Here is a 14975-nt window from a genome sequence, read left to right as displayed (position 1 = left end):
GACAGTTGTGTGGCTTGATCTGTTTGTGGGGTCCCTGGCAGCAAGACCAAGACTTATACTAGGTGCATGAGCTGGCTTTTTGGAGCCCATTCCCTGTGGGCTCAGGCCTTGCTCAGCCTTGATACAATGGGGAGGGGCTAGGTTCTCCTTCAACTTGGTATGCCAAACTTTGTTGACTACCATGGGAGGCCTTACTCTGAGTAAGATGGGGGTAGAGTGGGAGGGAGGTGAGGAGGCGGGAAAAGGGGAGGGAGGGGGAACTGGAGTTGGTATGTAAAATGAAAAAAAAAATTAATAAATAAATATATTTTTTTAAAAAAGAGTCAGAAAATAGTTTGAAGTTTTTTTTTTTTAATCTGGGCCATTAAAAACAAATTTTTAAATGCTAGAAAAATCTTCTCAAGTTAATAAAACGCATTAATCTATATCCAAGTTCAATAATATAATCCAAGGAAAATAAATATTAATATAGCCACTCTTATACAAATAAACTTAGACGCAACTAGAGAAGACAGACTCATGGAATCCAGGAGGACCCAACCAAAGCAGCAGTTGACGTTTCAGATCAGAAAACTGTGGTGCAAGGTACTCTCAAATAAAGATCCTGTGTCCGGTAAAGATGTTCCCAGATAAAGACAGAATTTACAACTATGGAATTTTCTTAGAAAGTTCAAGGAATTGACATCAGATGGTAACTTGAATCCACATAAAAAATTAAGAACACCGATAAAGATAATGTAAATGTATTTTTTAGTTTTCTTCTCTTACTCAAAAGATAATCACATGGAAAAATAAGTGTATAGTTTTGAAGTATATTATGGTAACAGGACAAGAAGGAAGAAGAGTCACATAGAATTCTGCATCACTCTACAGCAGAGCAGTTAAAATGTGGCCTTTGTAACTCACGAAATGCCTATAGTGAAACTTATACTGTTGGGTGGGATCAGAGGTGCAGGTCCAGGAAGAGTGCCCTCAGCTATAACCAGAAGCCAGAACCTACACCTCAGGCCCCAAACTGTGAGGCTGGGCATGTAGTTCAGAGCAATAGTTGCTTGCTTTAGCACATGTGAGGACCAAAGTTCAGTTCCCAAGATTAGGAGGAAAAGTTTTTGTTTTGGTTTTTGGGTTTTTAGGTTTTTGTTTTGTTTTTAATTGAAAAGTTATTTTTAAAAAAACTCAGAGTAGGTGGGTAACAGACACAAAATGGCCAGTAAAGTGGCAGGTATAAATGAAGCACAAGGTAAATACACACACAGAAGGCTATCAGAATTAAAAAGGACAGAGTCTCACAATAGCCCTGGCTGGTCTGGAACTTGCTATGCAAAACAGGCTGGGCTTGAACTCAGAGAGCAAACTGCTTCTATATCCAAGTGCTGGCTGGGGTCATAGGCAGGAACACCATGCCTGGCTCATCTTTTAACCACAATGTTATCTATCTACATAGTGCAAATGCTAAATTCCAAACTCAAAAGGCTACAAGGAAAGGACAGAAAAGATAAACAGGACCACAATAAAGCTGGAGTGGCTATAGCAATAGACAGGAACTTTAAGATTAAAGGTCACTACAGAGAAGCCAAGTAACAGCAACACTCAGAACACTGAGCTTCAAGTCCAGCCTGAGTTACACAGCAAGACTGAGGGAAGTCACTAGAGAGAAGAGAGGCATCATCAAGGGCTGCAGCTCTTTGACATATAAAGACCCTGGGCTCCATCCCCCAGCACTGGGGGAATCAGCAGCTAGGCGCAATGCTACATGCCTGTACTCACAACAGCAGCAGATGCAGTGCTGCATGCCTATACTCAACAACAGTAAGTGCAGTGCTGCAAGCCTGTACTCACAACAGCACCAGATACAGAGCCACATGCCTGTACTCAACAGTAAGTACAGTGCTGCAAGCCTGTGCTCACAACAGCAGCAGGTGCAGTGCTGCATGCCTGTGCTCACAACAGCAGCTAAGTGCAGTACTGTATGGCTGTACTCAACAGTAAGTGCAGTGTTGCATGCCTATACTCACAACAGCAGCTAGGTGCACACACAGACACAGACAGACACACACACATACACACACATACACACACACACGTTGTTGAGGAAGGTTGCAGAATACAAAGCTGATACAGAGATACCAACTGAACAAGATCTTATATTCTTATGAGTCACTGGTAAGGGAACTGTAAACAGTTTACCCTAAAAGATATTCCTGCAAAATAAAACTTATAACTAAAAATGCACTTTAAAATGGAACATCCTGTGTTCAGACATAGTGGCGCATGCCTTTAATCTGAGTGTCTGGGAGGCAAAGACAGGTGAGTTACAGCCCAATCTGGTCTACACAAGTGAATTCCAGGACAGTCAGGGCTACAGAGAGACAATATGTACTCCAAACTAGTATACATTTGGGGGGCTACAGATGGCTCAGTGGTTAAGAGCACCTGTTGCTCTTACAGAGGACCCAGGTTTGGTCCCCAGCACTCACATGGTGGCTCACAACTCCCTGCAACTCCAGCTCCAGATGACCCAACACTCTCTTCTGCTGTCCACCTGCTCATCCTTACATGGTAAACATACAGATAAAATAATGTCATTTTTTAAAAAATTAAGTACACATTAAAAATACTTACCAATGAATTAAAGATCTAACTGAACTGCAACTGAGGAAGTCTAGCAAAGCTCCCTGGAGACTATATGCCATGTACCTAAAGGACACCTGGGTAAAGATTAGCTTTATTATTGAAAAACTTCCTTACAGAAAAGTCAAGTCTGTAAATAAGTATTTAACTGAACTTTACACATTTTAAAAGATCCCAGTAAGTAGAAAACTACGTTATATATATGATCAATTGGAAAGAAATGAGTTTTGTGTTTTATTTTTTTAATGTGCATTGGTTTTTGCCTACATGTATGCTTGTATAAGGATGCCAGATCCTAGAACTGGAATTATAGGCAATTGTGGGTCGCCCACGTATGTTGGGAATTGAACCGGGCCCTCTGGAAGAGCAGCCAGTACTCCTTAACTGAGCTGTCTCTCCAGCCCCAAGAAATTACTTTTTTTTTTCCCCCCAAGACAGGATTTCTCTATGTAGTTTTGGTCCTGTCCTGGATCTCACTCTGTAGACCAGGCTGGCCTCGAACTCAGAGATTCGCCTAGCTCTGCCTCTTGAGTGCTGGGATTAAAGGCTTGTGCCACCACCACCTGGCAGAAATTACATTTTTTAAATGTGGAAAATTTGGTATTTGTTAACAAATTTTAAATTCCTCCTAAGATCCTATACTGTCACAAATCAATATTTAAGAAATTATCAAGGCAGTAACTCAGTAGATAAAGTGATTTCCTTGCAAGCATAAGGATCAGAGTTTGACCCCCAGCATCCATGAAAATGTCATGTGGGTATGGGACTCCCCAGAGTAAATACGTGTAGACACATATATACACATACACAGATGCACACACGACAAGAAACTTATCAATGAAATGCAGATGTGTGTATCTAAACCATGTCATCAACAAAAGAATGAACAATGCAAATACATTTAAAAACAGATTTTGCTCTTACTAAAGAAATCAAAAAGCAATTCAGCCCATCAATTCTACCTCCAGGATCTCCCCTGAAGACACACCTCCACTGTACTATTAAACACAGCTGCAAAACGTAAGACACCCTCAATGCCTTAGGAAGGAAAAGAGGCTGAAGAGACAGTGCACTGACCACATACTGGAGCACTGCTCTGTGCAAAATAAGCTCTGAGCTCTAGGAACCAATACAGAGATTACAAACACATAATTATTCACTAGAAAAATGTGCACTGGAGAATGCCATCCTTCATGTAAGTACAACCATGAGCATATTAAAAAAACCTGCATATACCAAAAATCCTGAGTTTATAGCAACACTTTATTCTGTCTAGTCTAACATCAAATAAGCCATATCAGTTTGTCCTTGTTCGTGACTTTTTTGCCTAACACTGAGAAACCTAACATAGACATATAAACACACACACACACACACACACACACACACACACACACACACACACACCTGCTATTTGTGCACAAGAAATAAAGCTTGAATCAGAAACTGAAAGTATAAGCTACTTACAGTCAGAAGATGGAAACCTGGGCAGAAGAAACAGAATTTCAGTGAGACTGGCTCCTCACCATCTCATGGCAGTGTAAAAGGAAGAATTCGTGAGTGGGAGAGTAGAAGAATGAGTGACACTTCTCTGATATATCTCACTCAGCTCTGACTCAGAATCACATTAACTTTCACAGACCTTTTACATGCCTCCCAGATAAACCATTAATCCAGCCGGGATGTGGAATGAAGCCACAGTAAAATACAAAGAGCAACAAATCAACCCAAGGGGCAACACAATCCTAGTGAAGGTGATGAAAGCGGAAAGGGAACACACAGAACCAATCAATGGAACTTTGGGCACTGGTTTCATGACTCCTACAATAAGAAACTGCACACAATGGAACACAGTGTGTTTCTCCCAGGAATACAAACAAGCACTACTCAGACCGCTTTAGTGTGCTTCACAGACAAGTGTGCATAACTGTCAGACTAGCTGATGGTGGAAAAAGACATCACAAACATAGATAATCCAATGGATCATGTGGTCTCAGGTTAGAATCAAGTCTCAGTATTAAGGTACAGTTTTAATAGACTCAGACATTAATGTGTATCTGTTGGAGTACACATACACACAGCTCTGCCCGCTGGATAGGCTAAGCACTGACAAACACATGTAAGTAGCTGTTGGTCTCTAGGCACCACTATTTTAGGAATGAGGGCTCTTTGGAGAAGCTCATTCTTAGTCTGGGACAGGAGAAAAATCAGAAGGTAAGTATGTAACGTTTGGATGTTTAAGAGCAAACATACTCGAGACCTGAAAGAACTTAGCTTGATGCAAGCCTATGGTCTCAGGCCCTGGACCCGGGAGAGGAGGACATCAAGTTCAAGCCAACCAGTGCAACCCAGTGGGGTCCTGCCTCAGGAAAAGTTTTACATTCATACAAATGAAAGTATAGTTTCGAGTTACAGTTTAAAAGTTTTAAGACTGACTCTATGAAACATACTATTTCATTTGGGTCTTCAGCAGAAAACACAAACATATTGCTGGACATGTTTTCTTTGCTTCTACCATCACGGCATTCTACAAGGGGGGAAGCTATTTGAAAAAAAGCAACACAAATACATGAAAGCAGGCTCAAAGTAAGTTCATGAACATGGAAAGTTATTTAATGACAGCACACTTGAAGTTACATGTCTAAAGATACAACAGTCCTACAAGGAGGCTTGCTTGTACCTGGAGGTCAGCACAGAAAGCCTCCCATAAATGGCAGCTAAGAAGGAGGAACAGGGTGCTCCTGGAGTGGGTGTGATGTGATAGTTTGGTTTGGGAGTTGGGTGATCAGAAAGGAAAAATCATTAAGTACAAAATATGTGTACAGATGATCAACACTGGCTAGAAAAACAGATCTATTATATTTTTAGGCAGTCTTTCAATTCAGTCTCTGTTCTAAATTATCCACTAACAGATTCAAGCTCACCCCTTTATCATTAAAATACATATTTCAAAAAACTCTTGCACTGCTCTAGTTACAGCTTGGACTTTTCTAGGACATAATTTCACTTTGTTTAAGCAAGAATTCATTAAAGAAGCTATAAATAACCTTTAAGTATTTAGCCATGAATAGAGGGTGGACTGGGGTTGATGGCTTAGTTTAGTACTAATATGGAATGCTTTTTAAAAGCTACATTTTAGCAGGCATCAAGCTAATGATCAACACTTGCACTGTAATGGTCAATCTGAGACTGAATGTCTCATTAAGGCGTTTGGCTACAAGTAAATATAATATTTCACTTTTTTTTTAAACTGGTAGCAAAGCAGCCTTGAAGAATGGAAATATGAGGAAGATTGAAACATTTAAAAAATCTTTATTTAAAAAAAATCTATTTTTTTAAAGCATCTGACAAACTTTTCTCTCCCAAAGGATAATCCCAGTAAAGACTGTATGCACAGGGGGAAAAAAGGTGCTTGTGGGACTTGAACTCAAGAAATTTGTGGTGTGGTCTGTATAAGTATACACACAAATCAAAGACATTTTCATACACAATTCTAAACCAGCAAGTTCACAACATTTTAGAAACAAAGTTTCATAAAAATTTTACTTGCAAAATAAAAAGAAAGAAAAAGTTATTCTTCTAGTCAAAATTTCCCATAGGGTTTGTGTAGCTTCTTGCCTTAAACATTACAGTCTGACATTCAAAGGAAGTTTTTCAAAGAACCACCTAGCTGTGAAACCTACAAGAGATGTAGATTTTTTTTAAAGTGCCTTTAAAATGTGAAAGCAAGTAATATAATTGTTGAATCTATTTGAAAATTTAAAAGTTTCTTTAACACAGTCCATATGGCAAGCACAACATCACAGCTGGTACAAAACTGCCTGATTTTAGTTGGAAACACAAAAACAATGCATGACAGTATGCTTTGAAAAGTAAATCGAAATGCTACTACTGTATCTTAAGGCCAATTAGACAGTATTCAGAGAATTAACAAAGCCAGCAGAATATTACAGTATTCAAACATTTACTTTGACTTTTTAAATGCCACTGATAAAGGTGAGAGAACTGTTGCCAAGTGACGCAAGACATCTTTCCAACTCCAAGGGCCGAATTTGCTAAAATGAAACTTGAGCTGTAGGTGAAGGCCATTCCCTCTCTAGTTTCTCTGCTGCAATCTGGCAGCTTTGAACTTGGAAACCCTCTTTGCAGAGTCTTCCGGTGCTTCTGACAGAACTTCTTTTCGCTCTGGAATAGTGGGTAGGGCATGATGAGCAATGGCTGAGTACGGTGCGAAGGAGGGTGATGAAAATTCTTTTTCTATTACAGTTCCAGAAAAAGCCTATAAGACGAAAATGTATGGTATTAAATATAAATAAAATGCACACAAAAATCTTGACCCTCCATTAGCAAGACTTTTTTTTTTTAATTAAAACTAAAGTAAAAAGAATTCTGGATTATAAACATCAAAATGCTGACTGCTCAGATACATTTTTCTTCTCTTTTTTTGTTTGTTTGCTTTTTGAGACAGGGTCTCTCTCTGTAGCCCTGGCTGTCCTGGAACTCAACTCACTCTGTAGACCAGGCTGGCCTCAAACTTGGAGATACACCTGCATGGGATTAAAGGTATGTGCCACCACCGCCCAGGTTAACATTATTTTTCTTAATTACACTATCAAATACACAGAATTTTTTATGATGGACACACAACAAAACAAAATGTAAGCTGGGCGTGGTGGATCATGCCTTTAATCTCAGCACTAAGGAGGCAGAATCAGGCAGAAGGACCTCTGTAAGTTTGAGGCCAACCAGCGCTACACAGAGAGACCCTGTCTCCCCCCACCAAAAAAAAAAAAAAAAAAAAAAGACAGAGAGGAAAAAAAATGTAAAGCATATCTTTTGTCTGGGAAAACACAAAATGACAAATAAAAGTCTCCCCAAAAACACACTTCATCATCTCCAGCTCTCTGTGAAATATCTACTAAACACAGAAGTTACAAGGGTGTAAATGGGGCTTCTATCCAGGCTCCCATGCCTCCCTGCTGCCTGACAGTCAAAAGTTTCATTTCACCAATGCTGATATTTCTCCTGTGGGTCTTATTTATACAAGTTTTCAAGTTCTTTATTGCACTTTGCCTCCATTTTTTGAAGGAGATCAGTAAAACCTAAAAAACAAAGGTGCTGAGACTAATGTGAATCAGAACAACTTTCAAAATTCTAGGATAAACAATCCAATGTCACAAATTAGATGTGTCAGCAAAAAAAAAAAAGGTATGTGGGGGGATCAAACGTGCTCTTTCACTGTGGCCAAGTGCTCGTGGAACTGCATCTAATAAAAATCAACGATGTTCAACTGGAAGGAGACTAGTGACACAGAAATCGCAGAATGTCATGCTGTGTCTTTTTATATCGAGAAAAAATGAAGACCAAGGAGTCACTTTTTAAAAACTACCTTTTATTTAGAACCTCTCCCTTGCTAAGAACTTAAGCAAAAACTAAAAACTTTAAAAACTGACAGATAAAGTTCTGAGTACATTTTACCTAGTTTTGTCTACCAAGTGTTGAAAACTTAAACAACATATCATCACTTAGTTTAGAAACAACTGTCAGTCAGCTCTTTGGCACTTTGGCTCAAGTAGCCCATTTCTTCCTACACTTTTTTTTTTTTTTTTTTTCTAAAACTGTGTGTCTGCCACAATGTACACGTCCAGGTCAGAGGACTGCTTGTGGGGGTTGATTATTTCCTTCCATATGGGTCCTTAAGATTACACTCAGGTTCATCAGGAGGGCAGCAGCAGGCACCTTTAGCCATGGAGCTATCCCACAGGCTCTCCTGTACTCTCTTTAAGTCAGACTTTCTGTTGCTTTACTTCTCTCCACCCCACTGTTCTTACCTTATCCCACCATACAGAATGCACCTTCCTCACAGCATTTGAGGTCAAGCTGGTAAGCTCAGAACATTAACTTCTAGACACTCCATGTCATGATGAGCATGGAGCCTTCATATTATCTTAAAAATGTGCCTGAAAACACACACACACACACACACACACACACACACACACACACAAGCTGAGGATTAATGGGATCTCCTCTGAATTATTAGAATAAACCACAAAGAATAGGCCTGTAAGATAGAAAACATAGAATTAAGACACAGACCTCAGTCACTGAGGGCAAAAGCTTCTTGGGATGGTGTTCTTGGAGTTCTTCCAGAGTGCTCCCACTGGCATCAGCGCACGAGGCCTCCTCCCAGCTGGTGCTCCGTGGAACACCTCGCCGGTCGTCCACATCAGCAGCACTGCTCTCGCTTGTGTCACTGCAGACACTGTTCTCTCTGCTGCGAGACTTCAGGATTGACTTCCGAGGGACATACTCTCCATTCACAACATCCACAAAGACCCTGCAGCAGTCCAGAAACTCACTTCACTTCAAGGGCTTATAACTGACAGGATCTTCACAAAGACTTCTTAATTTTTTTCTACAGATTTTCTAAGATTTGTTTTTTGAGGCTATTTGTTTGAGACAGGGTCTCATGTAGCCGAGGCTAATTCTGCCACCTCCACTTCCCAAGTGCTAGAGTCACACATGTCTCACCAAATCCAATTGAATTTTCTTGCTAAAATGTCACATTCAAAGTAAGTTTGCAACTTCACAGAATGTACCTTATATTACTTTCGAAGATGAGTTTGGGGCCCAATAAAATACAGTGAGTTACTTATAAATACGTTTCAGGTGAAAACAGCTTGATTTGCCAAAAATTTTATACACACCTACTTCAAAACATCAGGAATTTTCACCAGTTTGCCAATATGGGTCATAATGGTAGGTGTTTTCAAGCGGCTCCCCGTTCTGACATGTACAAATATAGGGCAAGCTTATGACAGTTGTGGCAGGCAAGTTCTACAGGGAACACCAGCCTCCAATTCTCCTGATATATGAAGAGGACTATGAGGAAGAAACATCCAGCACGCCAGCAGTTCATGTGGCATGTGGTACTTGGGTCTCTTAATCTCTAAGTGGAGCTAGCAGACCACCTCACTCTTTGGTGAGAACCTCCTAGTAAGCAGCCTCCTGCAAACTGGAAAAAGAAGGAAAGGTCCACAGACCACCCAGAACCATTACTCACCTGTAAATATCAGCAGGGCTCCTGATTGCAGGCAGCTCATGGGTAGCATGGCTGCCAGCACTGCTCTTTCGTTTCCGTTTGGCTTCCTCTTTCTTTTCACTGAATTTTAAAGTAGTATTTTTCCCAGTATTTATTCGAACCTAAAATTGATTCATAAGAAAAAGAAAAAATCAAAAACTTTCAGAAAAAAATCCAGTCCCACATTAAAACAAATAAACTGTTATAGTTATCAGCAAGAGACACAGCTGAAATTATCTGGCACTGAAATTATGTATGTGACCAGGTCTGACTCTTTTGTCACATTTCTACACCACCACCATCTTCTTTAACAGCCTATTCTATCACCAGTGTCTTTACTATTGTATGCAAAGCAAAATACATTTAAACTAAATTCTATACTGATTATAAGCTTCATCTTCCCTGCCTTCCCCTTATAAATGCATTTGTGTCTTAATCCATGTGATCCTAGCCTGAGTCACAAGTACAACCGCAGACAACGCCTAACTGTCTGAACTGCTTAAATACCACTAAGTTCAGAAAACAAATCAGACTTAGAAAAAGCTAAACTTACTCAAGACCGAAAGCTACTCTCTTGTGCTGACCTGCAATTTATATCGCTTTCTGTAACAGTCCTTCTATGAGTACTGTGTGTGTTTGGCTCTATCTAATGAAATTAAGAAAAATTAAAAGCCTGGAGGAAAAAAATTAACAACGCTTCAGTTTCAACTATTCTTCCCAATTCCAAAAACCCTTTAGCTTAATTAGAATTAAGGAAAAAAATACACATAATTATTTCACTTTTTAATAGGGCAGGGATAACTAAAGCTTAGGAAATATCAAGTAAACATTAAGATGTCTCTTTACATAATAATCAGATACTGCAGACTATCCTACTGACCAGTGGTGAGGCCGCTTGCTGCTGACCAGCTCTACCTTATAGGCCTTCAGATCCCTAAAGCACATACCTCAGGCCCTTCAGCACAATGCACAGAGCAGAGGAAATGGACGAGGGTGGACTGGCAGTACCTACCCTTCATCCACAGCTAGTTCATTTTCAACTATTTTAAATATTGGGCTTCTACAGTTAGGTATGGAAGAACAAAGGCTTCTGGTACTAAAACAAAGTTTGAAAACAATGGATCACAAGATCTCTACAGTCAATCTCAGCTTCAAAATAATAAAATTCTAAACCATTATTACACATCTATATTTAATTTGTCAAAAAAAAAGATCAAGTTTTCATTCCCCCTCCCCAAAATTTTTCTTGTTGCTCAGGATACTAGTACTCACTTGACACCCACATAAAACAACCTGGTGTTTAAAAAAAAAAAAAAAAAAACTAAATAAAATAAATAACTAATCTTATAGCCATTTTCAGATCCCAAAGTAAACCAAATGATCACAATTTAATCTTAAGAGAACCCTGGAATAAGGGCAGGTGAGTCACAGTCACTTCATTCAAGTTTAGTGTGACCACCATCAGCTAACTACTCTTTTCTTTTTCTATTAGGTGCACTGGTCAGACAAGAGGAAAACATGCTTTTTCCTGTTTGGCAGTATTAACAATCTTAATTACTGTTAATGTTTTTCTCTTTAAAATACAACATAGATGATGTTTAAGGACAACAAAGTTAAGTATACACACCCTTTTAGGTTCAACAGTATGAGAGAAATATATTGTTGGTACAGAATTATCTGCTGAAATAGTGTGGTCACTTTCATTATCATCATCCTCATCACCATCATCAGTAACAGCAGCAGCAGCATCTTCATCATCATCATCTTCATCTTCTTCATTGCTATGGTAAGAATTTGAACCATTCACTGAACAATTCAAATGATTACTGGCTTGACCATTAGGGAGTCCTGCATTTTGAGCTTGCATACAACATCTGCCAGGGACAAAGGAGTCTGTCACTGGAGGTACCACATTCACATCTGTGCCGTGATCTTCCTTTTCCTCCTCAGAAGATACTGTGTCTTCTCCATTTGCAATCACAGTATCAGGCTTACTAGGTGAAGAAATCAGAGAATTAGTAAGATCAAACAAATACAGAGAATTAACAGAAGCAAGGTTCTTACACCCCTCAACATACTGTTGCTACTCAAACATAAGAACTCTCAGGACATGTATACTTTATCTCTGGACATTGGCCTGATGTAGTATGAATATAATATAATTAAGAAATATGGTTGTGGTGGTGCACATCTTTAATCCCAGCACTAGGGAAGCAGGGGTAGGCTGATCTCCGAGTTCAAGACCAACCTGGTCTACAAAGTGAGTTCCAGGACAGCCAGGACTACACAGAGAAATCCTGTCTCAAAAAAAAAAAAAAAACAGAAAGAAAAAAAGGGAGAGAGAAAGAAAGCAAGAAAGCGAAGGCAGGGGAGGGGAAAGAAAAGGAGGGGAAGGGAGGAGGAGAGGAGAGGAGAGGAGGAGAGGAAGAAAAAGAAATTTGTAAGAGGGTATCTACCCTGTTTCCTGAGACCATTCCTGCTACACACAAGTTTGCTTAGTGTTCTATCCACATACACATACTTCTGTCTCTCTTTTAAGTTCCCATATATAAATCTGTAATAAAGCCTCTTAAACTAAAAGAGTAATTTTTAAAAATAGGTGTTCTATTTTTAAGACCAGAAATTAATGCCCCAAACCCCTATGCCCCAAACATACTATTATTTTTTATTTTTGGCCTCAGAAATCTTTTAATAGTGTGTACCAGAATTTTTCAAAATAAAGGATTTTTACATATGCACATGAACATATATTTACACACAAATGCACATTTATCACGCTTTATTCCATAAAGGATCTGAAGACCTTACAAAAATAACCAAACTAAAATTGCAACAGAAATGAAATGACATCATGCAAAAATAGAGAGAATCATGACTAAGACTCCTAAATCCAGCACTGGTTTTAAAAAATGAACTAATACCAGTGATCAAAAGGACATAACAATTCGTAGGTGGAACAATAGGGGAAGTTTTTTGTGTCCTATTTTTCACAGAAACTAATTACTACATATGGTATATCATTTAAGAAAAATAATATAGGAACTTCTGTAGTAGCAAACTTCATATAACACTCTGACAATTCTAAGTGAGTGCTAATGTGTATTTCAAATAGCAATTTGGTGAAGCTCATACACAGAACTACCTGTCCAGGTTACAAATTGCCAGCTCAATAAACAGAAAGTTTATAAATGAAATGCAAGGACAAACATTTTACAGCATCAAATTTAAATCCAAAGCCAATTTTTCTTTTTAACAAGTCACCGAAGGACAGAGCATTATCTTGAGAACAATATAAAATTATATCACTTAAAATTTGTTATTTAGGAGTAGGGGCTGTGGCAGTGCAGAATGCTTGTCTTACAGGATAGAGGCATTCGTTCAATCCCCAGCACCTCAAAAAATAAAATTTGGTGGACTTCAAATTTTTTGTTAGTATTTAATTCAATTACTCGTTATCAAGTATAATTACTTCATTATATATCATTGGTAAGATCTGAGGAACACAGAGAATATGGTTTTCAGTGTAAGAGTGTGTAAGAACAGCAATGTGCTTTCCTAAAAAGAAATATTCTACAAGAATAATAATCATCCAAGGACAGAAGTACTGCTGATAGGTCTATGGTCTTCTGCACTTTCTTCAATGAGCACACACTATCTTATAAATGAGGGAAAGTACATATTCTCTTGAGAAAACAATATGCCATTAAGCACCTATCAAGTTCACCCAGCAATTCTTCTTGTCTCTCCAGCTCTTCAAGTCGAGCCCATAGTTCCTCATCAGCAAGCAAATCCTTGGGTTTTATATCATTTTCAAAATCTGTTTCAAAAATATCTGAAGTTTTTGGTTTGGAATGAGGTTTATGAGCAATTCGTTGTTTTCCTATTTAAAAAAGAAAAAAGACACAACTGTTAGTAGTCTACATGAGAAAGTCAAAGTCTAGAGCTGGTAAGACCTTCTTTTGAAGAAAGGAAGTGTTGAAAAAGAGGAAGCACTTCACAAGTGCAGCTCAGCCTCCTGAACCTGCTCAATCAGGCAGTTCAGAGAAGTGCACACACCTTAGGGAGTATAAGGAGCTGCTCTGGGACTTCAACACCACACAAGCACAAAGTCAAGATTCACACTGGTTCAATGCAAAATTCCACCCAAGTAATATCCATTTACCATCCTAAGTCAAGAGACTCCATTTACTAGAGTGATAAGAAACACACTGCCGTAAGTTACTTCAAACATTAAGGCACTGCCAAGAATGCATACCCCAGGAGGAATTGATAGAAGCTAATCTCCGGAAAGTTCTGTTATAATTTTATATATGAACAATGCTGTTTTTTAAATTGTTTTATTTTATTTGCAACTGTCATGTGGGGACAGTAGATCAAATATGAACGAACACAAAACTATCTGCTTTTCATTTAAAAGTAGATTTTTCTTAATAAAGCAAATTAAAATTTTGAAGGCAGTAATGTAAAGTCTAAAGTACTATCTGTTATGAGAAATTGTTCTACCAGATGACCTCAACTCTATCCTACAAATTTCCATCTCAAATAACAAATAAACCTTTATGTAAAAGGTGACACATATTAGACTTGAAGTTTTCCTTTGTTTGTTTGTTTTGAAGACAGGGTCTCAATGTGTAGTCCTGGCTGTCCTGGAATTCGCTATGTAAACCAGGGTGGCCTCAAACTCACAGATCTGCCTACCTCTGCCTCCCAAGTATGGGGATTAAACACCAGTGTCAGACTTATCTGAAGTTTTCTAAACTTAAAAACATCAAAATTATGTGTGACTGCCTCATTCTGAGGGCAGTACTAACTCTACAGTGGTGACAATGTTTATGTTGCAGACTTGTAACACATATAATTCCTCATTGGTCACTCAAACAAAATTCTTGTCTTTCTGTGCTCTGATATCTGCTTCCTCTACTTCACTTTATGAAGACTGTGGCTGGAATGTGGTTTCTGTTGGTATCTCTTCTTTCAAACAGTGTGAACTTGAAAAAATAAATCCTACAGCTGCAAATTACATCTTAAACTATTCAGGATCTTACTACAGAACAACTGGAGAAGGAGCCACCGTCTTCACAAGATAATCCCAAACTTGCAACATATCCTTGCAAAGATGTTTTACCGGATGCTCACATGCATGGCCTGTGCAAAACCACTGTAGGTACTGAGAAGCACAGGCTAAAACACATTGATAATCATTCTTCAAAAACACTGTCGCTGGGTGGTGGTGGCACACGCCTGTAATCCCAGCACTTGG

At 38.8% G+C, this 14975-nt stretch overlaps 1 protein-coding gene across 1 annotated transcript in view; it reads right to left on the bottom strand.

Moving 5' to 3' along the window:
* Nucleotides 1-5218: 5218 nt before the first annotated feature.
* Uri1 (URI1 prefoldin like chaperone) overlaps nucleotides 5219-14975 on the bottom strand; it is a 58781-nt gene continuing 49024 nt past the window's right edge. The window contains exons 7-11 of the mRNA XM_036191943.1: nucleotides 13427-13595; nucleotides 11343-11709; nucleotides 9698-9837; nucleotides 8731-8971; nucleotides 5219-6910 (exon numbers count right to left, since the gene is read on the bottom strand). Of these exons, the coding sequence (XP_036047836.1) occupies nucleotides 6728-6910; nucleotides 8731-8971; nucleotides 9698-9837; nucleotides 11343-11709; nucleotides 13427-13595 (1100 nt within the window). The 3' untranslated portion in view covers nucleotides 5219-6727. The remainder of the gene's footprint in view (nucleotides 6911-8730; nucleotides 8972-9697; nucleotides 9838-11342; nucleotides 11710-13426; nucleotides 13596-14975) is intronic.

This window comes from Onychomys torridus, chromosome 1, assembly GCF_903995425.1.
Source record: "Onychomys torridus chromosome 1, mOncTor1.1, whole genome shotgun sequence".
Lineage (NCBI taxonomy): Eukaryota > Metazoa > Chordata > Mammalia > Rodentia > Cricetidae > Onychomys > Onychomys torridus.
The sequence above is the reverse complement of the archived record's forward strand: the minus strand, read 5'-3'. Positions and strand labels throughout refer to the sequence as shown.